The sequence below is a fragment of the Rhinolophus sinicus genome, linkage group LG09, assembly GCF_036562045.2.
Source record: "Rhinolophus sinicus isolate RSC01 linkage group LG09, ASM3656204v1, whole genome shotgun sequence".
NCBI lineage: Eukaryota > Metazoa > Chordata > Mammalia > Chiroptera > Rhinolophidae > Rhinolophus > Rhinolophus sinicus.
In genome coordinates this window covers 106,379,698-106,406,581 of record NC_133758.1, presented here as the reverse complement: position 1 = coordinate 106,406,581, position 26,884 = coordinate 106,379,698, and the positions used below count along the sequence as shown (strand labels likewise).

General features: G+C 39.4%; 1 protein-coding gene across 12 annotated transcripts in view; it reads left to right on the top strand.

Moving 5' to 3' along the window:
• PDE1C (phosphodiesterase 1C) overlaps positions 1-26,884 on the top strand; it is a 485,518-nt gene that overhangs the window by 399,803 nt on the left and 58,831 nt on the right. For all 12 annotated transcript variants that reach the window (XM_074340964.1, XM_074340965.1, XM_074340969.1 and 9 more), the window contains 7 exons: positions 1,048-1,148; positions 3,666-3,794; positions 9,584-9,685; positions 10,260-10,380; positions 16,527-16,608; positions 20,170-20,290; positions 21,981-22,156. In XM_074340964.1, the coding sequence (XP_074197065.1) occupies positions 1,048-1,148; positions 3,666-3,794; positions 9,584-9,685; positions 10,260-10,380; positions 16,527-16,608; positions 20,170-20,290; positions 21,981-22,156 (832 nt within the window). The remainder of the gene's footprint in view (positions 1-1,047; positions 1,149-3,665; positions 3,795-9,583; positions 9,686-10,259; positions 10,381-16,526; positions 16,609-20,169; positions 20,291-21,980; positions 22,157-26,884) is intronic.

The window sequence follows — 26,884 nt, the reverse complement described above, 5'->3', positions numbered from 1 at the left end:
ACTAACATTTGTAAGCATCAATTCAACTAGCAAACAAAGTGAGTAGAGGGTACCAAAGGGTGGGCTACTACATAGTCATGAATGTTCTATCATGGGGACCTTGAGCAGAATGGTTTACAGAAGGGAGGGGAAGCAGCAATGAATGCACAAAGTCTCTGAAATGGAATTCAGTTAAGAGAGCTTCAAACACAGCTGTGGTTCTCACACACTCTCCCATGCAGCAGAATTATGTGGATGGCTTGCTAAAACTCAGATTGGGGGCCACAACCAAGAGTTTCAGATTCAGTGGGCATGGGGCAGGATTTGTATTTCTTTTTTTTAATTTTTTTTATTTTACTTTTTTTTTAATTTATTGGGGTGACAATTGTTAGTAAAATTACATAGATTTCAGGTGTACAATTCTGTATTACATCATCTATAAATCCCATTGTGAGGATTTGTATTTCTAACAAGCTTCCAGGTGATGCTAACTCTACTGATCCAGGGAACACACTTTGAGGACCATTGAATTACAGTCAATTTTGGTGGTGTGGATGGTGACAAGTCTCTTCAAACTTTAGCATCCATCAGGCAGCAGGCCAGGTGGTATTTTTCCATCTGTCCTACCTGCCAACTTTCTTTCTAGTAGATAGACATTGGGTTTTCCATTACTCTTAGTTCTTGGTATTGTATTGAAATTTTAATATATTTTTTTCTGTGCCTACCTAGGAACTTTACTTGGAATTTGAGAGAAGATGCAATGAGGGCTTTTAATATCTGCATGTTCATTGTTTTTTGCTTCCCTGAAAAAAATAAAACTTACTATTTAGCTTTTTCAACCCAGCTGGGCATGCTGTTTTCAAATCATATATCCCCAAGGCTCCTTACAGAAGGAAAAAAACAACAACAACAAAAAGCATTTCTGTCTGTCAGAAAACATGTTTTTGGCAACAGCTCGCCAGCTGTGGAGTGGAAATGCAGAAATGTGTGTGTGTTGTCAGCAAGCTGAAGACTGAGAAAGAGACCGATGACCTGATGACTCTGATGACTCTCTGACCTCCCTTCCAGAACTGGCTCACGGAGCTGGAGATCTTCGCCATAATCTTCTCAGCTGCCATCCATGACTACGAGCACACCGGGACCACCAACAATTTCCACATTCAGACCCGGTGAGGACGTGAAATGTTTGGAGAAGAGGCAAGAGGGGGCCAGGGATAAAGTTCTATAAGCCAGAAAGGTGTCGTCACCTTTCTTGTGCACGGTGGCTCTAGTTTACGTTTCTGGAAAAGTCAGCTTTTAAACAACAGATCAGCCTGGTCAGCTTCGATGAAGAAGCCATCTGCTCCTTGTCCTCATATTTTATTCACTTCTAATGTGGGTCTCCTTTCCCTCTCTATGCTAATGCTAGCTATTTGTCATTTATGTATGTACTATGCATACTCTGCCTGTTTCTAATAGGAGGTGGGACAGTTTACATAAAGGCACAGATGTCGTGTAGACTAATCAGTGAGGACAGGCAAGGATTGGAGTGTTTTTGTTGACATGAAGAATAACCGAGCTTTCTTACCCTCTGATCTCTGGGATTCTGGTGATGCTCTCCTCATTCTCCCTGGTTTCAACTCTGCTCTGTTCAGTGCTTGCATCCCTGCCTGGCACCGGGTTTGGGGAGCTAGGCTGTCTCACGTGGGCCCCCTTCACTATGGGTGCCCTGTGCACCCTCCCTCGTGAACTGCATAGGTAAACACAGACCTCTGAGTGGGATGTTAAATACGCGTCCACGAGCTCCACTCTGAACCTCTTGACTGTTAACAGACATCACCAATCATTTTTGGTATTTTTCCTTACTAGCTGCAGATATATCCTTAGCATTCCTCTCAGCACGGAATTCCAGGCAAGCAGTACCAGTCAATTGTCATTTTCATTTAAGACGAAAGCTTGTCTGCCCTCTTCTGGAATGAGGACTTACCTCCTCTGAAGGCAATGATGTGGAACTGGAGAGAATCTGCCATAGGATTAACTGGGCCTTGACATAGGAGTGAAAAGAAGCTAGAATTTAGGGAGAGTTGGCACAGAGAAAGAATATAACGGGAAAGGGTGAGAGTTGAATACCAAAGAAATACTTGCTGATTTCACTTGAAAAAGCAGGTGCACACTCCAGATAGGTTTGTGTTCATAAATCCATCTACTTGTATTGAATGAACCCAACACTTAATTATGGGGTACACAAAAGAAGACAGTATCGTCTGCTCTGTGTTCGCAAGGGCAACTTCAGTAGAACGGACGCAGACAAAAGGACTTAAGCCGTTCGCTTCATTTCCTACCCCCTTTCTTCTCACACAGAGTCACCTCAGCTGCTGCAGAACAGCCATTTGTAGTTCTGTTGTGAGGTCTTTAACACAGGGAATTCCACAGAGCAGCTCTGTTTCACGGACGTCTGCGAGTGGAGCCTTAACTCTGAGGATAGAGGTGGTGCTGAATTGCACCTGCTGAGGGAAGAGAGGTGGGTGGAACACGGTACACGGATCCTGGCTGGAGACCAACATCAAAACCCATCACAGCACAGAACAAATGGGCTTAATTATAGGAGACGGAAAATAGCTTAATGTCACGAAATACACATTGGTTGGTGCCTTCCTTACTTAACAGATATGAGATCAGATCTTTCACCTCCAGATTTGTGTGTTTTGTGCTATCCCCATGGGAGTGGGAAAAGTTTGGTTTGGAATGAAATTTAAACATTGGCTTTCTTTAATGGAACTTTATCTGAAGTAGCTCAGCGTGTCGTGTGCTCCCTGTTTAGAAAACAAAGTCTGTGACCAGTTTCTTTGTCCTTCGATGGTATGTTAAGTTTAGCATGTTAAAGGCATGCTAGGTATAGTTCAAAGTTTGGCCAATGAGGCAGAAGTTATCTTGGGGAACAATGGCCCAACTGTCAGAAGATCTCGCCTTCATTTCAATCCTGACATTTAGCCACCGTGGGGCTCTGTGAAGTCACTTTACATCTCTGGGACTTGACTTCCTCAATGAGAAACAAATAAGCTGCAATAATCTGAGATGTCACTAAATTAAGGATTTTGAAGTAGTATACAGCCCTGTGTTTGGTGTCATTCAGCTGTGGAACGGTCTTTGCAAAAGTGACTCACAATTGTCATTAATTCTTATATTCTTTACTCTCAATCTTCCATGTATTGCTTCTGCATGGCAAAAACTTTAAGATCAAGCTACTACCAGAGGAATTTGCAAACTGTCCCTGCCTGGTGGTATGTGTTCAGAGAATTATAACTAAAATTCTTATAAAAGAATAACTGAAATAAATTATTTTCTTGAATAAAAAATATTCAAGTTGTTTGAGAAAATATAAGGAAGCTTGACTTGACCCACATTAAAAAAAAATACCTTTGCTACTAGTACAGATAATTGAAATGTAGTTATAGAACAGTTTTCAGAGAGTTTTCAGGTTGGAGATCACATGTTTTCCATCTACATATTGACATTAACATACCCACATATATTGATAGGTAATTTGTAGTATTAGTTTTAGCTTTTTGATTGACATAAAGGACATAGGGGCAAAGATAATTGCTAAACACAGGGAAAAAAAAGATGGTAATTCTACCTTGAGAGAGTTACCAGAGAAATCTCAATTGTTTAACATCCTAAATTATTTTGCTTGGCTTTCTGTGCAGGTCTGACCCCGCTATTCTGTACAACGATAGGTCTGTGTTGGAAAATCACCATTTAAGTGCAGCTTATCGCCTTCTCCAAGAGGATGAGGAAATGAATATTTTGATCAACCTCTCAAAGGACGACTGGAGGTAAGGATGAGACGAGAGAGAGAGTTGGAGACCAGGAAAGAAACTGTGAGGAGAGATGAACCAAGCTGCTTTGAAGAAATCCATTAACTGAAAGATAACGTATATTTAGTACCCTATATCTTTGTAGAAAAGCAATTTTAATATCTGATAGATTCTATTGGGATATGTAAATGCATTAGACTTTTTACGACTTTTTAAAATTAATGTATTACGAGATATTTAGTGCATTTCAAAGTGGAATAACATGGAATTCCACTTTCAGCCGGCCAGATTAACTGTTAATAAAGTAATCCTCCTGCAAATAACAACTCTAAACTATGGACAAAATACAAACAAACAAACAGATGCATTCCCCAGTGGTTTGAGGCCTCTAAAGAGTGAAAAAAAAATCAGGCACATTTTGAAGGGGTGTCCGTATTTGGAGACTATGACAGAATGAGGTGAGTGTGACATTTTTGTGACTTTATGCTGAAGGCAGTCTCAGTCAAGGCAGCAACAGTAAATGGCTGAAACTATATTTATACAAACACCTCCACTATTTTTATGGCTAGATAAACCATGGTAGGAACAACCAGAGCTGCTAGCAGGTAAGTTAGAACCTCAGAAAAGAGAGAATGAAATAGGGGGAAACTCAAGTTCTGTGACAATCTAAAGAACTTCTTTGAAATAAGAGCAGGAATATGTGACTTATTTGTAAGGGAAAAGACAATCAATAGATGCAATCTCCAAGATGAACTACTGTTGGAATTATCAGTGAAGGACTTTTAAAGCCATTATTTATGCTCAGGGAGGTAAAGGGAAATATGCTTGTAATAAAATACAGTAAAACTTAACCAGTGAAATTAAAGAAGCACAAACAGAAATTTTAGAACTGAAAAACATTTAAATTGAAAATTCACTACATTGGCTAAGTAGCAAGTTGGAGAAGACAGAAGAAAGAATCAGTGAACTTGAAAATACCAATCAATATTATACAATTTGAAGAAGTGGAAAACAAAAGATTTTTTGAAAATGAGCAACTTAGGGACCTGTGAGACAATTTCAGGTGGTCAAATATAAGGAGAGTTGAAGTTTCGGAACGAGAGAATGTGACAGAAGAAATATTTGAAGAAACAATGGCTAGAAACTCCCCAAATGTGGTGAAAGATATAGCTTTATAGATTAAAGAAGCTCAGCAAACCTAAAGCAGGATAAATTCAAAGAAAAACACACTTACACACATATTATAGTCAAACTACCAAGCATCAAAGATAAAATTAGAGGAAAAAGACACATTATATTCAAGGAAATCATTTGGATTACTGTGGACTTTTTGTCAGAAATCATGGAGGCCAAAAGACAGTGGAATAACGCCTCTAAAGTGCTAAAGGGAAAAAGAAATGTTGACACAGAATGCTCTAACCTGTGAAAATATCCTTTAGAAATGAAGATGGCATAACATTATTTTGAGATAATGGAAAAACACAGAAATTTATGACCAACAGACCTTCATTATAGAAATACTAAAGAAAGTTCCTTAGGTAGAAGGAAAATTATACTAGAGGGAAATCAGATTTTTCGGAAAGAATAAAATTGTAAAAATCTGGGTACATATAAAAGGCTATTTTTCTTAATTTCTTTAAATTAAGTGCATATGACCAATACCAATAAAAAATATAATATCATCTCCTGGGTTTATAATGTAGGGAGGTGTAACACATGCAAAAACCATAACATAAAGACAACTATAACAAAAAGACTGGTAATTAGTAAATGGACCTATACTGCTACAAGATTTTTACGTTTTACATGTAATAGCCTGCAGATCTTCAGATTGGACCTACACCATCAGTTCTCGTTTTCAGGCTTTTGGACTTGGACTGGAACTACACCATTTGCTTTCTTGGGTCTCCAGCTTGCCAACTCACCTTGGGACTTGTCAGCCTCCATAATTACATAAGCCAATTCCGTATAATAAATCTCTTCCTATATATGTGTACATCCTCTTGGTTCTGTTTCTCTGGAGAAACCTGACTAATATGTAGGGTTTATCCCAGGCATGCAAGGTTAGTTCAGCATTTAAAAAATCAGTTAAAATAATTCACCATATTAAAAAAACCCAGAAAAGCATATGGTCATTTCAATAGATGCATAAAAAGCATCTGACAAAATTCAACACTCATTCTTCATAAAAATTCTCAGCAAACTAGAAACAGAACTTTCAACATGATAAAGGGCACCTATGAAAAACCTATACTTAACATCATGCTTAATAGTGAAAAATTGAATGCTTTTCCCTAAGATTGGGAATAAGACAACAATGCCTAATCTTACTCTCATCAACCCTGTAAGATGTTTATATTAGCAGATTACCTGATTGTCTAAGTAGAGTATCCTAAGAATCTGTAAAGAAGCTACTAGAACTTATAATAAGTCTTTCAAAGCCACAGAATACAAGGTTAATGTAAAAGTGTATATATAGTTGACCCTTGAATAACATGGGTTAGAATGGTGCAGGTACACTTATACACATATTGTTTTCAATAAATACTGTAAATATACTTTCTCTTCCTTACAATTTTCTTAATAATATTTGCTGGTCTCTAGATTTCTTCATTGTAAGAATACAGTATATAATACATATAACATTACAAAATGTGTGTTAATTTACTATGTTATCAATAAGCTTTTGGTCAATAGTGGGCTATTAGTAGTTACGTTTTGGGGGAGTCAAAAGTAATATGTGGATTTTAGATTGCATGGGGAGTTGGCACCTCTAACTGTTGTGTTGTATCTAGACTAGCAGTAAACTTGGAAAATGAAATAAAAATAATTTATTTTACAATAGCACAAAAATATAAAATACCTTATAGTAATTTTAAAAAACAAGAATAACTCTTGTTCACTAAAAACTACAGAACATTGCTGATTAAAGAGGACCTAAATAATAAGAGGACCTAAATAAATTGTCATGTTGTAGATGACTCAGTATTGTAAAGATGTCAAGTCTTCCCAGATTTATATAGAGATTCAACAAAATCTCAGTCAAAATTTCAGCAGAATTATGTTAGAAATTGGAAGGTTATTCAAGCATTATGTATAAGTGCAAGCAGAACAATTTTAAAGAAGAACAAAGTAAAAGGATCCGTACTACCTGATGTCAAAAAATATGATAAAGCTGCAGTAATCAAGACAGTGTTTTATTAGTGAAAAGATAGACCTACAGATCCATGGGACAGAGCTGAGAGTTCAGAAATTGATTCATCATTGATTTATGACAAAGGTGCCAAGGCAGTTCACGGGGGAAAGGAAAATCTTTTCAACGAATGGTGCTGGACCAAATGGATATCCTCATGGAAAAAACTAACTTTGACCCTTACCTCACACCATACTCAAAACTGATCATAGACCTAAACGTAATAGCTTAAAGTGGTAAAACTTCCAGAGGAAAACATAGCAAAGTCTTTGGAGTAGGTGGAGTTTTCTCAGATGGGTCCCCAAAAGCATGAAACATTAAAAAAGTTTGACAAATTGAACTTTATCAAAATTAAAAACGTTTGCTCTTTGTTAAGACATGGTAAAAAAGAACAAAGCAAGCCAAGAAGTAGGAAAAATTATTCACAACGTAGTTATCTTACATAGGATTTGTATGCAGAATATATAAAGTATGTTTACAACTCAATAATAAGACAAACAACTCACTTTTAAAGAGAAAGGTTTGAAACAGACATCTCCTAATAAAAAAAAGAGATATACAAATGGACTTCAAAAAGATGAAAGGAGCCTGAAATCATTAGTTACAAAAGAAACACAAATTGAAGCCACAAGATATCACTACACATCCCTGTAGTGATGACTGAAAATAGAATGACTAATGTTAACGACGAAAATGTAGAAACACTGAATCTCTCGTATACTGACGATCAAAATGCAAAGTGACATAACCGCTCTGAAAAATCTTTGGCAGTTTCTTACAAAGTTAAACACTGAGCTACCTTATCAACTTGCTATTCTAATCCTAGGTATTTACCCAAGAGAAATGAAAACATATATCCACACAAAGATTTGTGTATGAATACTTATCACAGCTTTATTCATAATAGCTCCAAACTAGAATTTAATAATCCAAATGTCCATTAGCTGGTGAATGGATAAGTAGTTGGGTACTCATATGAAGACGTCCACTCAGCAGTAAAAACAAATGAACTACTGATGAACCACTATGTGCTATGTGGATAAATCGCAAATCATGCTGAGTAAAGGAAGCAAGAAATAAAGAATACATTTTATAGTGTGTGTGTGTGTATGTGTGTATACATGGATACATGTATATATCTAGCATCTAGTTTAATATGTATCTATGTGTGTGTGTGCATATAAATGTACATATACATTTATATGCACACACCTATATGTCTGTTTTATGTCTCTCTAGATCATTTGCGGTTTTTAATTTTATATATGTAGGTATGTCTGTGTATAATAAAACTAGACAATGCAAATGATTTAGAGACATAAAGCAGATCAAAACTTGCCTGGGATATGGATGGACCTAGAGAACATTATGCTAAGTGAAATAAGTCATTCGAGAAAGACAAATACCATATGATCTCACTTATATGTAGAATCTAAAGAATTGAATAAATGAGCAAAGTAAACAGAAATAGTCTCAGAGATACAGAGGAAAACTGATGCTTGCTAGATGGGAGGGGGGTGAGGATGAGGGTGAAGGGGAAGGGATTAGACAGCATAAATCAGTACCCACAATATTGCCACGGGGATATGAAAGACAGTTTGGGGAATATAGTCAATAATGTTGTAAAGATTTTGTAGGGTGTCAGATGGGCACATGTCTTATTAGGGAGACCACTTCATGGACGGTATAGATGCTTAACCACTGCACTGTACACATGAAGCTGAAGCTGAATAATATTGTATGTTAACTAGAATTTAATATATATATATATATGGTTGCGGTATATGGAGTACAGCATAGGGAACAGAGTCAATGCAACTGTAACAGCTATGTATGATGTCAGAGGGCCAATGGATTGGGGGAGGGCAGTTCTCACTTTGTGAGGGGTCAAATGTCTAACACATTGTTTTGTACCCCTGAAACTAATAATAAAAAATATATATTTAAAACATTTTTTAAAAAAAGGTGCCTGAGGCCAGTCAGTAGAGGGAGGGGTGAACTGCAGAGGGGTTTAAAGGTGATGGAAAAGTTCAGTATCATGGTTGTGGTGGTGTTCTCCAAAGCTTACGCTTGTTCGACTGTGAAGACTCATTGGACTGTACAGCTTATGCAGAAGCAGGGTATTCTATGTACATTCTACCTGAATAGCATTGTTAGAGCTGGTCAAAAGATCAGTGCTTCTCAGGGGCTGAGGGAAGGGCAGGGAGAATGAACAGGTGGAGCACGGGATTTGGGGTGTTGAAACACCTGTACCCAAGTGTAACACGGGTGATCAGTGTGCCTCCTAGGATTATTTTCAAATTAATTTTTTCTTAAAACTTTGAACTCAGTTGAGAAAGGAATGCTTTACTACACTTTCACTGGAATGGCTCCTGTGAGTTAATGTTCCAAATGGTATGTCCATTCTACGTGTCATATTCCTAACAAGTGATTTCCTTAATCCTTACCCTTCATTTATTCCGCATTGAAAGAGCCCACCTAAAAGGCTCAAGGTAGATTAGAAATGTCACAAGTAATTAACTGATTTTGATTAGAAGTGGCAACAAAAATAAACTAATTTTTACTTTCCATTTTTTTACTTTCATCCTTTTTTCTCCATGGGTGTCCCTGCAAGGGAATTTCGGACGTTGGTAATTGAGATGGTGATGGCCACGGATATGTCCTGTCATTTCCAACAAATCAAAGCAATGAAAACCGCTCTGCAGCAGCCAGAAGCGTGAGTGGGCCTGTGACTTGACATGTTTTTATATGTTTGAGCTAATACTGGTCCATGCCATTGCAGCTTTCAGGAGTACCTCCTTTGGAGTACGTGCCTGAATGGTCTCATACAGTGGGGGTGTTTGGAGGGGAGAGCATGCGAATTGTACATATCACATATAGGTTCTCTTCAGGGTTGAAATACATAATAGGACTGGTAACAATTTGCCCCAATTAGAATTTAAAATACTTCCCTGTGGGGAACTAAATTATCAAAGCTCTACTCAATGCAGGGGCACTCCATAAAAGTCCGTGAGTGACTCTTGGGTTCTTGTTGTCTCTTGTCATGATGCAGTCCTTCCAGACATAGTTTTGAGTCAGTTTTTGAGGTGCCCAGCTCAGTAAACATGGACACCACGCTGATGAATAAACATCCCAGTTGTAGGATGAAACGATGCCTTCCCCCCAGTTCAGCTGAGGTGGGATTTGAGGTGGGAGAATGGAAAGGATGAAAAAAATGAATGCTTTTTAAAACTCTTATTGAGGTTCCGAACGTTTAGTCATCGTGTGTTTGGGTCCTTTGGGGTTTACAGAATTGAGAAGCCCAAAGCATTATCCTTGATGTTGCACACAGCAGACATCAGCCATCCAGCAAAGGCATGGGAGCTTCACCATCGCTGGACCATGTCCCTCCTGGAGGAATTCTTCAGACAGGTACCTCACCTCGTCACTCTGCTGCCCCTCGGCTGTCATCACTGGCTAGCTCCTGAATGTTGTATTTCAGCAATGCTAGGATAAGGACTATTGACGTGATGATAATTTTCTTTGGGGAGGGAGAGTTACCAGCGTTTTGGTTTCTACCTCCTGGTCATGTGATGTTTGAATCTTACTTAAATTCTGATTCTCAGGACATGACGGTAGTTCTATCCGATGCATTTCTGTTTGGAAAGAAAAAAGCATTTCCTTGTGGCAGCCTTTCGTCATAATGTCGTCTAAGGAGCCCTTTTAGTCATTTATTTTTCTAATGGGTTGACCAAATGATGGCAATTTTGGCATTGCCCTGTGGGATTAAAATGATCGTCTGTAACTCGTGTGTCTGATATAATTGGTTGGGTTGTTTCTTTCGAGCTGGCAAGCCATGTTGTTTAATTCCAAAGCCAGGTATGGCAATTTGGGGTCAGGAAATCACTAGAAGCCACTGTTCCAATTGTATTTAAAGTTACTACAGCCTAAGACACAGGGCTGTGTTTTCTACAAGAACCTCCAGTCTTTTATGAATATATTTTGCTTTAAATTTTTTTTAAAAAAAGGTACAGAGAAGTAGAGAGATAGAAAGTGAAATAGATGTGTGGCACTAGGACTGATGTCTCCTCAACAAGAGTCGCCATTAAAACATCTGCTTTGAGATGTGAGGCCCTGAAGTTAGCGGTGTCGACATAAGAAATTTTCAAACCAGTCGGGAATTTTTATGAAATTATTTGAGCCAAACTGGCAACAGTTCTAGGAAGCATGATCTCAAATGCTCTGGAAAAAGAGTTTTGCAGTTTGTTTTATACATTTGGGATTAAGGAGAGTATGTAAGGAGGATTATTAAACACAGGAAGATGGGAGAAAGCAAGGTGGGAAACTCTCTATGACTGGATTACAGGATAGTTAACAAGATTATTTGCTGTCTTGAGGGTGGTTGTCTTCTGTGAGGTCTGATGAAGAGGCATTTCGAAAGTTTGTTAACTAGATGCACAGAAACAATGGACAGGGCTGCTTAAGGCAAAAGATAAGCCTTTTACTAAAGAAGTGATAGGCCTGGGGCGTGACTACCACCATGACCTGCCCAGGTAGGAATTTGTGATCAGATCACCTGTGAGCTTACTTTTAGTTAGATTGACTTTTTTATCCACAAAGGCGAGATGACATGAAGATTTTGGGACCTATATAAGAGTTAAGTTAATGCAGTTAATTTTTTTTTAATTCAGGAGGGAGGTTCCCATCAGGGATTCAGACTTCTGAGTTTCCGTAAACCACTCCTTAACTCCCGTCTCAACTTTGTCTCCCAAACTAACAAGACATACGCTCTTTCAGTGGTTACTCAGATTTTTCAAGGGAATTCGTCTTATGATCACTCTTATTTTTATGATTGTGGTTTGAGAGGAGAAATGGTAGAAGGCATCTATTTGTGTGTTTTGTTTTGTTTTTTCCTTCTGAAGCTGTGCACACTACCTGCTAATGAGTTGGGACTGGAGTTAACAGCATATTAAACGGAGTCCAGAAGGCCCTTTATTGGTGTTTTTATTCCAACTGGTTTGTGTCCTGGGATTAATCAAATCACCCCTCTAGTTCTCAGTGGTTTTATCTGTGATTTTTTTGGGGGGAGTTGGTATTTAAGGGGAAGGTTGGACCAGATGTTTTCTTAGGGACTTTCTAGCATTACATATCTACATTTCTTTTATCTGCCCATAGTACATATCAATACATGCACACACACATGCAAACCTAAACTGTTATATGAATACACCAGCAGGTACCTGTGGATGAAAAAGGAAAGTAACCTCACAGGGTGATCTGATCACAAATTCCTACCTGGGCAGGTCATGGTGGGTAGTCACGTCCCAGAACTATAACTTCTTTCGTGAAAGGTTTATCTTTGCCTTAAGCCAGCCCTGTCCATTGTTTCTGTGCATCTAGGTGAACACTCCTTTGAAATGCCTCTTTTCAGACTTCCCAGAAGTGAAACCACCCTCAGGAGAGCACATTATTTTGTTAACTATCCTATAATGCAATCTCCACCTTGCTTTCTCCCACTTTCCTGTAATCTTCCTTGGTTCCCTCCTTAGTTTAAAATGCGTAAAAGAAACTGCAAACTTCTATTCTAGGAAGCATTTTTCTCAGTCAATTGAGATCTCACTTCCAGGCATATCCTCTGTTTGGCTCACATACATTTTTATAAGAGTTCTCTACAGGTTGGACGTTTTTACCTTGACGTACCCTATTCAGCATGTGGATGTTTCCCCGTGCAAAGTCATCACTTGTCTCACAGAGTTCTCAAGGGGAACCCAACAGTGTGGGAGAAACTAGAGCTGTACAGATGTGGCTCCCTTGTATAAACAAGAATGGCTCTGCAAATTCATTCTTTTTTTTTTTTTTTTTTTAATTTATTGGGGTGACAATTGTTAGTAAAATTACATAGATTTCAGGTGTACAATTCTGTATTACATCATCTATAAATCCCATTGTGTGTTCATCACCCAGAGTCAGTTCTCCTTCCATCACCATATATTCGATCTCCCTTCCCCCACCCCCCACCCCCCTTACCCTCTGGCAAAAATTCATTCTTAAAGAAGGGATAATTTTGAGTCATTTTTCCAGAAGCTATTTTTTGAATATTATTAAGAGTATTTTCTCCAAATATCCACTCCCCTTATCATATGCTTTTGCAGTAACACCCCTACAAGTAGGGGTATTTAATCTGCAGCCAAAGGTAGATAGATAACTCATATACGTTTGAGGTAGTGAAGTGATTTCCTCTTTTGAATTGTGAGAAAGTGAATATGAGAAATTACTTAAATATGTGAAATTTCTTTCCCATAAAGGAAACCTTGTTTGCATACACATATGCTTGAATTGAATGAAAATGTGCTAGAGGCAATGTGAAAAGAATCATATTGAATTTCTCGACTATTGGGACTGGAATGTTAGCTCACTGGACTGGAATGATTTTTTTTTTTTTAGTAATTATGATTCACTAAATTATTTTTATTGACTTAATATTTTAACCCAGATGTCATAAGCCATTGTAAGTTAATCCATGTAGGAGAAATGTTGCCTCAGCTCTTAACTATAGATTTTAAATTGGACAGTTGAAATGGGAAATCTCAATGGGACTGCAGAGTCTTTGAAAAAATTACATTTGCAAGTTGGGTTATATTTCAAAATAAGGGCATAGCCTTAGACCCGATACCAGACCTTCCATGCTTTGCTAAAAGAGTAAGTTTCATCGTTAGTTTTATAACCATAATTTACAAAATCCGAGCTACTGCCTCAGGGTGCTTTTCAATGAAATATTGACTTTAAAGAAGTATAAGTTTGCCTTTTTGGTAAAATATATGTCATAAAAGTCTTGAGGTTCATTTCCTTTGTATTGCTGTATATTTTTATATTTTGCAAACGTTTCCTGCAGTTCTTTTCAGTTCCTCTGTCTGTGGTTATTTTCCCATTTTTTATTTCTCATTTCATATATTAGTGTTCTTTTCCTTACTTCGTTATGAACTTAGCTAATTGTTTTATTATTATTTTTTTTTTATTTTATGAAGCCTTAATTGGTGTTTTAATTCTTATTTACTCATTTCTTCTGCTTGAGTTTATTTTGTTCTTTTGCTAACTTCCTGAGTTGGGTGCTCAATGCATTTATTTTCAATCTACCTGTTTAATATTAGAAAATACAAGGTTAGGAGTTTGTGTTGTTCTTATCATGAATCTCAGAGGTTCTGATATGCAGTACGTTCACAATCATTCTCTTCTAAATATTCCCTAATTTTGGTTTAGATTTTTTTTTTTTTTTTTACCCAAGAGTTGCTTCAGGTAGATGTTTATATGATATTCTAGTGGTAGGTTCCTTTGCTTTCTAGTTTTGTAATTAGTTTATGGCTTATTGAAATTTGGTTAAATAATTTTTTTCATTGTTTGTATTTTGTGAAATTCATTTGTCACCTACTATATTATCAATTTTTGTGAATGTCATGCTCTTGAAAAGTAGATCTATTTTCCTACTTGCAGAGTATATAGAATTCAGAGAATACCAGGTACATCAACCTTACAAATTATATCATTTAGATAATTTATATATCATTTTTTGAAACTTGATCTATCGTGGGTTGAAAATATTGACCTCTTTAGTAAAGAGGAAAGTGTATGAATAATTCTACAAGGGCCAATAGTTACAGAGTCATAAAATATCGTGTCAATCAAGTTGGACTCACCTATAGAAGTACATTTTTTTCATATGACTTTCTGCATATTTTTTCCAATTCGTAAGTCTATCTGTCCTCAAAAGGAAATTCAATGATTACCTCTTTGAAATAGGCTTTTAATAGTTGAGTGTACTCAGCTCATTAAATCCAAAAGATGTAAGTGGTATGTAGATGTGAGTGTGGGCAAGTCCATGCGTGGGATAGGAAGTTGTTTAATACGCACTTTTTCAGTAATAAAATCCAAATTAATGCTTATATCTTAATAGTCAAGTAGGTAGAGTTCACCACCTCCTCTTCTAAACCTTCTAAACATTAAAATGTACCAACAAGGCGACTTGCATCCCTGCTTTGTAGGGCATAAGAGTGGGTTTTATTTGTTTCTGCTGAGCTAGCCCACTGACCCATCTGTACAACTGTAACGTATGTTACAAATATTCTTCCTTCTCTTCATACTGCCCAGGTAGAAACAGCTCAGGAGTAAATCATTTTTATCACATCACTTGAGAGCTCGAGCAGCCCCCACAAGGCACACGAGACAATGAGGAGCCTTTGTGTCCCGCAGGGTGGCTCTCTGGGGATGGGTGCAGAAGGAACCGAGCCATCTCAGGACTATTCTGGAGACCTTTGGATGTCTCCAGCACCCATTGTGACCCACTGTTCAGCTTCCGCAGATGCCCACACCTTTTCCTTCCTTTCAATAGATGTTAACTGTGTGTGTGAGCTAGCAGCCTTTCTTTTTGGTAACCTGCCTTAGAAAGTAAAAGCATTCAGTTTCTGAGCCGGGCCTGGTTTTTGAACCATTACTCTTTATTTACTATTAATTTGTTGGTGATATTTATTATAACCAGCGTGTATTCAGTGTAATGAATTCACTAAATATTTCCCCATCTTGGCTTCACTATTAGAGATACCTATTGGGAAGCAATCATAGTTCTTTTTATTTATTTACATCTATTTTCTCATTTAATCCTCATCATAACTTGATGTGGTAGAGATCATTATTCCACACATTATAGATATAAAAATGAAATGTAGAGAGAGAAAATCAACTTCCTACGATCACACAGGTAGTGGGAGAAAGGCCAGACTCAAGCCCGGGTCGGTAGCCATTCACCTGAGTGGATTCTTTCCTCGTGAAATGAATCAGCACAATGTCACTGCTCCGTGACGTATGTTCCCTTTCCTCTGGCATGTGGCTGAAGGGTTGAGCTTCTGGTTGAAGGTTGTAAAAACCATCTCCATCATGATGTAGAATTTCCATAGCACTTGCTCACGATAGTGACGCTTTTTGGTAATGTTGAAAATATACTGGCCAGAGAATCACGTTTTATTATTGTCTAACTCGATAAACACAAGTGATTATGTGCTACTCTGCTTCTTTTTTTGGTCTACTTTTCATTATGGTCCGAGCCCTGCGGTTAAGAACTCCCATTGTGTGTGGCTGTAGGTAGCACAGGGAGAAGAAATTCAAATCAGGCCAGTCTGAATTCGTGTTTTGAACTTCGCCCACAGCTGGGGGGGGGGGGGGCTCACTGGCTCCACAGAGGGCACAGGCTGACACTAGACAACTGGAGAACACGCAGTGACTGCTGTGTTGGCTCTAGGCCGGGTTGCTTTTCTTCCTTTCCTCAGGGGACCTGTTGCTACCTGATGAGGCTTTCTATATCACACACAGCATGCGCCTTTGCAGTCGGATGGAGTGATTGAGCCCCAGAGGGCATCAGACTCTTGGTGTCTTATATGCAGAGAAACAGGCCCCATGAGGACTTATTACATAATGAATTGTGATAATTAAAATAAAGGCCAGTGGCCTTCGTGGCCGCTGAAGTTGCGAGATAAAGTCTGGGTGGCTCAGCCTGCTATTGTTAATTTACAATGACCTCATTTTTTTTCTAGGGTGACAGAGAAGCAGAGCTGGGGCTGCCTTTTTCTCCTCTGTGTGACCGAAAGTCGACCATGGTTGCTCAGTCACAAGTAGGTACGTGTTTGCGAGCCCTTTGGATGGAAGGGAAAACCAGAGAGTGGTGTCCGGAAGTAAGCTCAGTTGCTCCCAGTCGTTCTCTGACTTGGAACTGGGCTCCACTCTGCTGTGCTGGGTTCCTGGCTTTGGCATGATGGACTGATGGAGCCGTTCTCCCCATCATTCTCCCTGGAATGTGGCTGGTTCATGGGGAGATTAGACAGTGACACTCTGCTGTCTCCATCATTTCCTGCCAAGAGAAAAAGGGACCTTAAGTTTCCAAGACAATGGCAAGAATCAGTGGCAGGAAGCCCATTCTATTTCAGCCAATCCATTTTGCATCAATATTGGAAGTCTCCGTGGCATTTCTCTTCAATGATACTTCCTCTAGCCTGTTTCTAGGACATGCCCATTTCCTGGATGACCTCACTTCCAGGAATGCCTCTTTTTGAATGTTTCCTTTCTTTACTCCCTTCTTCCCTCCCCTCCTCTCTCTTTTCTTTCCTTCCTTCCTTCCTTCCTTCCTTCCTTCCTTCCTTCCTTCCTTCCTTCCTTCTTTCCTTCCTTCATTTCTTCGTTCTTTCTTTCCTTCATTGCTTCTTCCCTCCCTCCTTAAAAACTTTTAGCATCCCCTATTTTTTCTTTTTCTTTTTCTTTTTTTTGTTTAGGATAACTTTTGTACTGCTTCTACCTTTTGTACCATAATATATATGTATTCCAAAAATCCTCAGATATGAAAGTACCAGTGTCATAGATAAATTAAATGTCATCCGTACTCTCCACTTAGGAAGAGTCTGAAATCGTTCAAAAAATAAATTCAACAAGGACTTATTGATATTTTGTTCTGCGTGTTTTGAGTACTTATTCATTTTTGTCCATAATAATATATCAAGTCCCTGTTAGATGTAGGGTACTGCTCGGCACTATAATAGATGTTATAGAAAAACAAAAACAAATTATACATGGGACCTGCTCCCAAAGACATTGAACCAGTATTGGGTGGTGGGCAAGATGTTATGAAAACAAAATCTGTTGGAGTATTAAGGTGCTAAGGTAGAATTTTGTATGTGCTGTCATTGGGTACAGAACAGTGTGTGAACTATTAGACCCAGAAAGACTTGTTGAGGGGTAATATTTTAGTTGAGTCCTAAGAGATAAGTAGTCAGTGGCTAAGCAAATGGTGATATGTGTTAGAGGTGTGTTAGGGACAGCTGGAAGGGCATTTCAGACAAGGGATTAGCATACATTGAGCAGGGCAATTTAAAGCAGTCTGGTATGGTCAGGGGATTATAAACAGTTCCATATGGCTGGCATAGAGGGTAGGGAGTAGAATGAAGGCAGGGACATGTTTGGAGAGAAAATCAGGCCCAGATTACATATTACATTAAAAATAGTTTGTGCTGTATACTTTCCTGCAGGAAATGAGAGTATAGCTAAAGAATTCTAAGTAGGGCTAAAAATGTGTATAAATTGATGTTTTAGAACAAGTCAGCAAACTATAGCCTATGGACTAAATCTGGCCCACTGCTTGGTCTTGTAAATAAAGTTTTATTACAACATAGCTAAGCTCATTCGTCTGTATATTGTTGATGGTGGCTTTTGTACTACAGTGGCAGAGAGAAGGCATTGTCATAGATACGGCCCATGGAACCTAAAATATTTACTCTCTGGACCTTTACAGAAAAAGTTTGCCAACCCCTGTTTTCAAAAGATTTCTTTATCAGTAGCATGGAGGATTAATTGGAGGGTTTTGTGTAAGACCAGAGGCAAGGAAACCAGCTGGGTGATTCTTGCAGGATTACAGGGAAGAGATGAGTGGCAGAATTAAGGTAGTACAGGGACGCTCCAGGACAGAAGTGGCATAAAGACATTGAGGATTTGGCTGTACCCAAAGCTAAGGTAAAGGCAGAATCTAGATTAAGTGGATGCACCATGGTACCATTTATAAGAACTGGAGGGAAAGCGAAGACTTAGTTCTGATTTGGCCATGTTGAGTTTAAGTTGTAAGAAAAAAAGGTGAAAATAGTGTCATCGGACACTACAGTTTCCACTTAAAATTATGCTGGAATTAACTTCAGTGTTTCTTATCAGGATACTGTTGTAGTAGATTGGGCAATTCTTATTTTGCCAATTACATTATAGGACCTTCAGTATCTTCACTGCTGGGCATTAAATTCCAGTATCGCCTCTACTTCAGTCATTGTGAAAACCAAATAAGCATTTACATATTTCCAAATACCACATTTCCTTTGGTATTTCATTTCCTTCCATCTTCATGTGGCTGCGTAATGAATTGCCACCAGTGGTTCCAGCTCATATATTTTCTTCTGATGCGTCGTAGAATACTTGGGTATTTTTGAGTTGTTGAGACAGTCATTCTAGCCCAACATCAACTATCTCCCCAGCATGGCCATCTCTCGAAGGTACAGTTCCAGATCTGAAGCCTCTCCCAGTTTCCAACTCTGTTTCTTCCAATTCTGTTGACCGTCTCCCATCCAGCTGTGTCCCCTGACCCTCAAGATCTAAGACTGAGCCCATCTGAGTCTTTCTCCCCCATTTTCCGTGTCTTCTCTGCTTTGCTGTTGGAGGTCTCTGACAGATCCCACCTAGCCGCAGGACCACCTCCTGTTGTGTCTGTATCTGTGCCTCTTTTCCATTCCCACTCACATGGCACTGGATCCTGCCGTTCTTACCTTTCCTTTGAGTTACTGCAACTTCTTCTAAAACGATTTCCCCAGACTCAGCCGCTCCCACTGTCTCCCTTCCCATCCTTCTTGCCAGATTAGTTTCCCTAAAGACCATTTAAAAAATCTTCTTGTGATGCTGCCCAAACATCTCAAGAGGCTTCAAGTGCCCATCTAAGTCCCAACCCCTCAGCTCAACCCTTAGGACCCTCCCTCTCTGAGCTGATGGTGACCTGCCTTCCTAGGCTTTCTCCATCTGACCACAAAAGAATCCCTAAGGCCTCATACGCATCCTGCATTTATTCCTATCCTTGTTGCTTTGCTTATTCCATCCCTTGCCGCCCCCCACTTCCCACCAGAGTGAATAGCTATAGGGCTCAGTACAAATATCACAACCTCCATGAAGCTGTTTGCAGCCCTCTCAGCGGGAGGGGAAAATATCCTCCCTCCCTTATCTTTCCAGGGGCCTTTATTGGGGCTTCCCCTTTGGCCCTTTCCATGTATTCTAGGGGGTCATTTTTTTGTGCTCATTAATCTCTCCTAAAAACTCCTGAAGGCAGGCAGTTTATGTTATACATCTTAGTCTTTTATGCAGCACCCGTCATGGCATTTGTTGCAGAGTGGATGTTGAATTAATATCTTTTAAGCACTTTATTGAACTATCTACTAAAAAGTCATGGGAAAATTAAGTAGGAGAAATGGAGCTGACTCATGATATTCAAATCAAGGAATATAATTAAATGAATAAAACCAACCTACTCACTCCTAATCTGATCTGGAGCTCCTTTGTAGATGAGTTGTAAAAGAAGGGTAAGACTCGTCAGTTTCCAGGAGGAGAGATGGAAAGACCCGGGTTAATACATAGGTTCTCTGAGGCACTGCTGTTTGTCTGCAGGTTTTATTGACTTCATCGTGGAACCCACCTTCACTGTGCTCACTGACATGACGGACAAGATTGTCAATCCAGTAATTGATGAAACCTCCCAAACTGGTGGGACAGGACAAAGGCGTTCAAGGTCAGTGGAGAAGCTTGAAGGCTGGGGGTCAGCTTGGCCTGTCCATGAGGATAGAATTTTTCTTTTGGAAGGGATGGGGGTGGTATTTCATAATGATGTTTGCCCTACCTCCTTCTCATACTGTGTTTCCCCGAAAATAAGACCGGGTCTTACATTACTTTTTGCCCCAAAAGACGCATTAGGGCTTATGTTTAGGGGATGTCGTCCTGAAAAATCATGCTAGGACTTATTTTCCGGTTAGGTCTTATTTTCGGGGAAACATGGTAAGAGAGGTGTCTGCCTCTTTCTTTTCTCAGGGGAGTTGAAGTTCTACTATTTATACCCCCCAGCATGGCCTGTAAGGGGGTGACCAGGGTCTAAATCATGACGGGCAGGTACCCGGCATAAGCTCCCTCCCCTCCACACTCCCATTTTCTCTTGTGGTGCCTTTGCTTATGGTGGGGTCAAACATTCTGCTGCCATTCTTATTAGCTGTGCAATCTCAGGCAAGTTGCCTCAGTTTCCCCCTCTGAGAAAATGTTGATTATCATGCTCCTAGGTTGCAGGGAGGGTTAAAGGAGCTATTCAGCCTAAGTAAAGCCCGTGTAACAAAGCCCAGCACAGAGGAAGAGCCAGCAGCTACAATAAAGCTAACACTTAGTCTTATTAGTCATACTACTGCTAGTTAGTCATACTGCTACGGCTACCCCGCTCCTCCTCATCCATGCAAAACCTTGGAGTTTGTCATAAAGGAGAAAGGAGAGAAATAGATTGAATAGGAAAATGAGAGGAACAGAGCAAGAGAAGCAGTAAATTGGGAGAAGGGAAGGCAAGAGGAATGTTAGGAGAGTGGGATCCCAGGGACGGACGCTCAAGGTGGATGGACCCAGCCACAGCCTAGGTGCCTGCCTGAGTCCCACAGGCCCACAGCTCTGCAAGCACAGGGCTGAAACGTGCTCTGCTTGTCTAGTCAGCCTCAGGTGTTATTCAGCGGGTTTGCATTCATGCCAGTCACTGCTCTGGCCACCTGCAAGTGTGTGATACTTTTCTGTAAAGTTACCCAGAAGGATGGCACTTTCTAAATTTGCAAAGTTGCCCATGTTTCAAGGGTCAAGTAATAATGATATTTTAAAAAAGGAAAGGTCTCTTGCACGACTAGTGTCCAAGCTATCTCTGCCCCTCTACCTCCCCCCAGGAACAGGAACATAAGGAAATCAGCTTCCCCTGGCCGTGGGGATCCTGGGATCAGAGGCACCTGAGTGCAGGGGGAGGCCGGGTAGGAGAAAAAGACCTCAGTGGTGGGTTAACTTGGAATAGTGGGCAGTGTGGAAGCAGGTGGGTGAACTGTGGGATCAAATTGAAGCCTGCATTCAAATTAGTTAATTTCAGAAAGTTGAAGACAGAAAAGTCATGTAGAGAATTCTAGTCATATTGAAAAAGAGGATACCAATGAACAGATAAGAAATATGGGGAAGAGCGATACTCGGAAGGCTGAAATATTGATTTTTTTTTTTCCTGCTGAAAATACAGAATTTCCCACCTATCACCTATAGAAAAGAAGACTTACAAACCTTAGGCGCCAGGAATTTCCTGGCAGGAACTTGATGAGTGCAAACCACTTCTCATTTGGGCTTGCTCGTGGGCATGCATTTTGCAGACATTAACCCTCCCCTTTGCTGTGATTTGTTTGTTTGTTTGTTTCGTCCTCCAGTTTGAACAGCATCAGTTTAGCAGATGCAAAGCGGTCAGGTGTCAAGAGCGCTGGGTCCGAAGGAAGCGCCCCAATCACCAACTCCGTCATCCCTGTTGACTATAAGAGTTTTAAAGCCACTTGGACTGAGGTGGTGCACATCAATCGGGAGCGATGGAGGGCCAAGGTACCCAAAGGTAAGCTGCCATTGGGGTATGTTCCAGAGGGCGTGGCCCACCCACTCGGCACCCACTCACGAAACAAGGCGTTGTGCCCTCTGATTCATAGGTGTTGCACAGGAAGTAGAATCTCACGATGTAGATTCAAATTGCTGAATGGTAGCACCTGCCCACTTTTGCCCTTCAATTATATCTAAGACTCAGTGCACCATAGAGGGATGCAGACCGCCACGCCGCCTGACAGTGTGAGCTTGATGCTCTATGACTAAACTCTTCTTGGTATGAAGGTCGCACAGTGGATGGATGTTGTTATTTCTTGGTTTCTGCTCGGCCATCTTGTCATTCTCATTTCATATCACGTGGCACAATTATGAAGCCTTTATGTCTTCTTTTATCTAAGCAAAGCCTGGCCCATCGCCACCTCAGTCATTATGTTGAGACAAAAGGAGTTGTAATTTCCTTACGTGCATTTTCATCTTCCTTTGATGTTTACAATTTCCTTTCAGTCATTACTCAGACTGATCTGCTGAGATGAAGGTACCCTGCAGGTAAACAGAAATCTGCAGAAGCAAACATCATCAAAATTCAGATCAGGAAAGACGGGGACGTGGTTGGCTCTTGGTGCTCAGAGGGAGCTCATGCCAATGGATTTGTGGAGGCAAGCCTTCCACACCAGCCATTTTTATTTTTTATTTTTATTTTTTTGGCTAACATCTATTGAGTACCTTGCTGTGTGCCAGGCTCTGTACTCCATACCGAGGGTGCAGAGATGAGTAACACACATCCTTATCATCAAAGCTCACAGTCTCCTGGGGGGAGCGGATACGACTATAGATTTCATTTCAAAGGAAGAATGGAGTTCGGTCAAGGCCTTGCACTCATCGCCAGCACCCACGAGGCCTGAACGCCCCTCATGTCCCAAAATACATGTCGCATACTTTTATCCACCCAGCTACACAAGTGAAAAGAGTGAGAATGGCTGGGAGAGCATGTTCTGGAAGTTTTGGCCCCTCATACATTGGGGGGCTGCTGCTAATACGGGTGAGAAGACACCTCACTTGGAGTTGGAGTTATGCAAAGTCCAACCACTGTGGCTTATCCACAGAATCCTGTCCAGGGGGCTGCTCATTTCAGGTGGGGCAAAGCATTTGTATTTATGGTGCTTTTAAGGCCTCGTTGGGCCCTTACCATTTCAGGGCCGATGTTGCACTGAGCTATGGAGGGAGCCAGCGCCTCATCCATATTTTAAAAGCAGCCTTTCACAGTTCCTTTAGATGCCTTCAACATTTAAATCCTCCCTGCTGGCAGGCATTGCAAGCAGAGATGACAGCTACTGCATCATCTCCAAGGAAGCACCCGCTTATAATCAATTACACTCATTACACTTGAAAACCCAATTCCTGACAACACCCAATATAAAGACGTACTTCAAAATAATTTGTTTGCAATTATCTGGCTTACTAAAATTGCCTTCTGAAACTAATCACCTGAGGGAGCATGAGCCAGTTTCTTTACCAGGAGAAAACTGGCCCTTTGAGAAGGACAGGTAAATAAACAGCTAATAATTTTTAAATCCATTAGGCATGCTGATAGAGATATGCTTAAGCTCTTGTGGAAGCATAAAAGGACTTGTCACTAACGCTGAGTGGGGTGTTTGGAAAGGCAGCTGGTAGCCAGGACTTGAAGGATTGCCTGGGCTTGAGCCCTGAAGGTGTTGTCTGTAGAAATGGAGAACAGGGAGAAAGGGGATGGACCTAGGCACAGAGCCTGGTTCTGTGTATTTTGTGGGAGGATAGTTTGGCTTGCAAAGTGGGATAGGACAGAAGCGTTGTTCAAGGTCACTTGGAGGCTGGGGGTCAGCTTGGCCTGTCCAGGAGCATAGAATTCTTCTTTTGAAAGAGATGGGGGTGGTATTTCATAATGATGTTTGCCCTACCTCCTTTTTATAAGAGAGATGTCTGTCTCTTTCTTTTCTCAGAGGCATTGAAGTTGTACTATTTCTACTCTCCAGGACGGCCTGTAATGGAGTAATTTCAGTTGTTGGGGAGAATTGACTCCCTACCCCATGCCTTGTGCTCTTTGGGAAATTCAGGTGGATTCTTTGAGAAAATTTCATTTGGGGGAATGACAATGCACATCACAGAGTTGATGCAAAGCACAGAAATAATTTATGTAAAGAGCTGAGGACAGAGCCCGCATGCAGTTCGTTGCCTGTATGTGTTAGCTGTTCCTTTTAAAAACTGGAAAAGAAAGTTAGAGGTTTGAATGCAAAGTTAAGAAGATGGTGGTAAAGTAGCAACCTGTAACTATCATTTTGCAAGACGGTCAGCCTCCCGGGGATGCTGTTGACTGTTGGATGGGTGTTAAGAACCATACGTTTACATCTGTTTTTCTGTTAGTGATCGGTTTGTACTTGATTATCCCAGGCTGTTGTGCTCTTTGTTCTTTTTGTCCCCAAGAAACTCTGATTTCAAGAAAGCTTCCCTGCATGGGGCACTTGAACATATGTTGTTATTAAACTGAACAGAAATGGGACTGGATCTAAAGTCTTGGTTTTATTAACCAATCTGATTTATAAAGCTAGGTAGACCAGAACCCATAGCTGTCAGGAAAGACTAAATCAGTATTTTTTATAGCTCTCAGACTGGAAGTCATTTTCCCAAGCAAGAATGTGTTGGTATAACAATTGGCAAGTCTGGTCAATATCAATCAATTTCCATTCAGTATTTAATACTTTTTAAACCATTTTTTCCTGGTGTAAGGATAATATGTGTTTAGGTCCTAATTCTGAACTATAAATAAAACCTCATATATGTATAAGAAAATTTAAAAATCACTCATCTCTCTAGTCAGATATAACTATTATTGAAATTCTGATGTAATTCTTTTTAGTATATATATATATATATATATATATATATATATATATATGTCTATATATACATATATATGTAAAATTTTTCCCATAAATTGGCCTCATAGTATATTATCATCTTGTATTTTACTTTTCTGTCTCTACTTTGAACACTTTATCCTGATACTGAATATTCTTAGAAAGGATAGTTTAAATGTTTCCATTGTATGTCATTTCATAGTTGAACCATCCCTTTATTATTGAGCATTTTATTTCCAGCTCTTCATTATTTTATATAATGTTGTCATGAATATACAACTCAAAAGTCTTTAAGCCTCCCTCTGATTATTTGTCTGGGATAAATTTCTAGACATGGAATTCCTTGGTCAAAGTAAATGAAACATTTTTAAAGCTCTTGATATATATTATCAATTTCTCTCTGGAATTCTTTTTTTAACCAACATTCTCTCCCTGTAGAAATATGGTGAGAGTGTCTATTTCCCTGTATTTCCCCATCTTTATTTTTGTTATGAAAATGATTATATTTTTATTATTGATTCATAATAACTCTTTATATCTTAAAGATGGTAGTTCTTTAGTTGACAAAGTATCTTGCAATTTCTGTTCTACCCCAGTTTGTCATATGCCTTTTAGCTTTGTTTATGTTCTTTTTTTTAATGCATCCTATTTTTATTTTGCTAGAGATAAGCATTACATTTTTATTGAATTATGTTCTTATCAATGTAAATATGAAATAGTATATAGTGATACTCCTTTGCAAATGCTGATAAATTTATTGAATTTTAACTTACTTCCACATTCACTCAGTTTTGATTGAAAAAATATGAGATTTCCAATCTAGGTGATTATAAGTAAATTATTTTATAATTAACCCATCCTTTAATATTATTTTTAATATATGCATCATTTTATATCTAGCTGAACAATTTTTTTAAACACAAAGATTTACTAGTTTTATTGTCCATCATTAATATATTTTCCTCATTCTTGAGTTTTTAATACACTTGAACTTTTCTGTCAGCTGGAGCACTTAGAAAGGTCCTGTGGGAATACCTTCTGAGTCCTTTGATGTCTAGAAGTAACTTTCTGTTGTTCTTGTATATAATTGACAGTTGACTATTAAAAATTCATATAGTATTTTGGTTGTTTTTTTTTTCAATTAGTCAGTTTCTGTCTTTTTCTTTCCCTTTCTCTGTTTGTAAGTAGTTTAAATAGGCATTTCAGAAAATTATGTCAAGGGATAACTAACCCGATACCATTTTAACCAAGAGCCTATGATATCATTATTCAGAAGGGCAAATTAAATGAAGACATTGATGTATTTTTCCAAAACTGTGCAGACATTCAGTGTGAGATAGAACCAGTTCTCAGAAGGAATGTAATTCGTGGATCATGAAGGCTTTACTCTACCTTAACTCTTTCACTGCTTGCTTTTGGCCATTTCATAACGCGTCACACCAGCACAGAGAGTCTGAAATGGGATTGAACTACACATCTGCTTTCTGCTAGACTAGAAGCCCAGGACTGCCGAGCAGGTTGAATCTCAGACCCGAAAAGTGAATTCTCTGTATACATGCCATCGCTGGGACGTGTCAGCACGTTATGGATTCACTGTGCTCTCACCTACGTTTTTTGTCATTGTATGGCAATTTTATTTATATTAATAATTCCACCAGGTATATAAAAGGGAATCTGATGACAGTGGAACAGACCTACCTCCTGTTGATTTATTTTCTATTCTCTTATTGATGAGTTTGCTTGTTTCTGTCTACTTCTTTTGAGAAGTACCAATTTGGGTGCTGATTGTTGATCACACCAATATCAGATATTTTAGAAACAGGAGCAAGAGATGGGAGTAGAGAAGTTGAAGG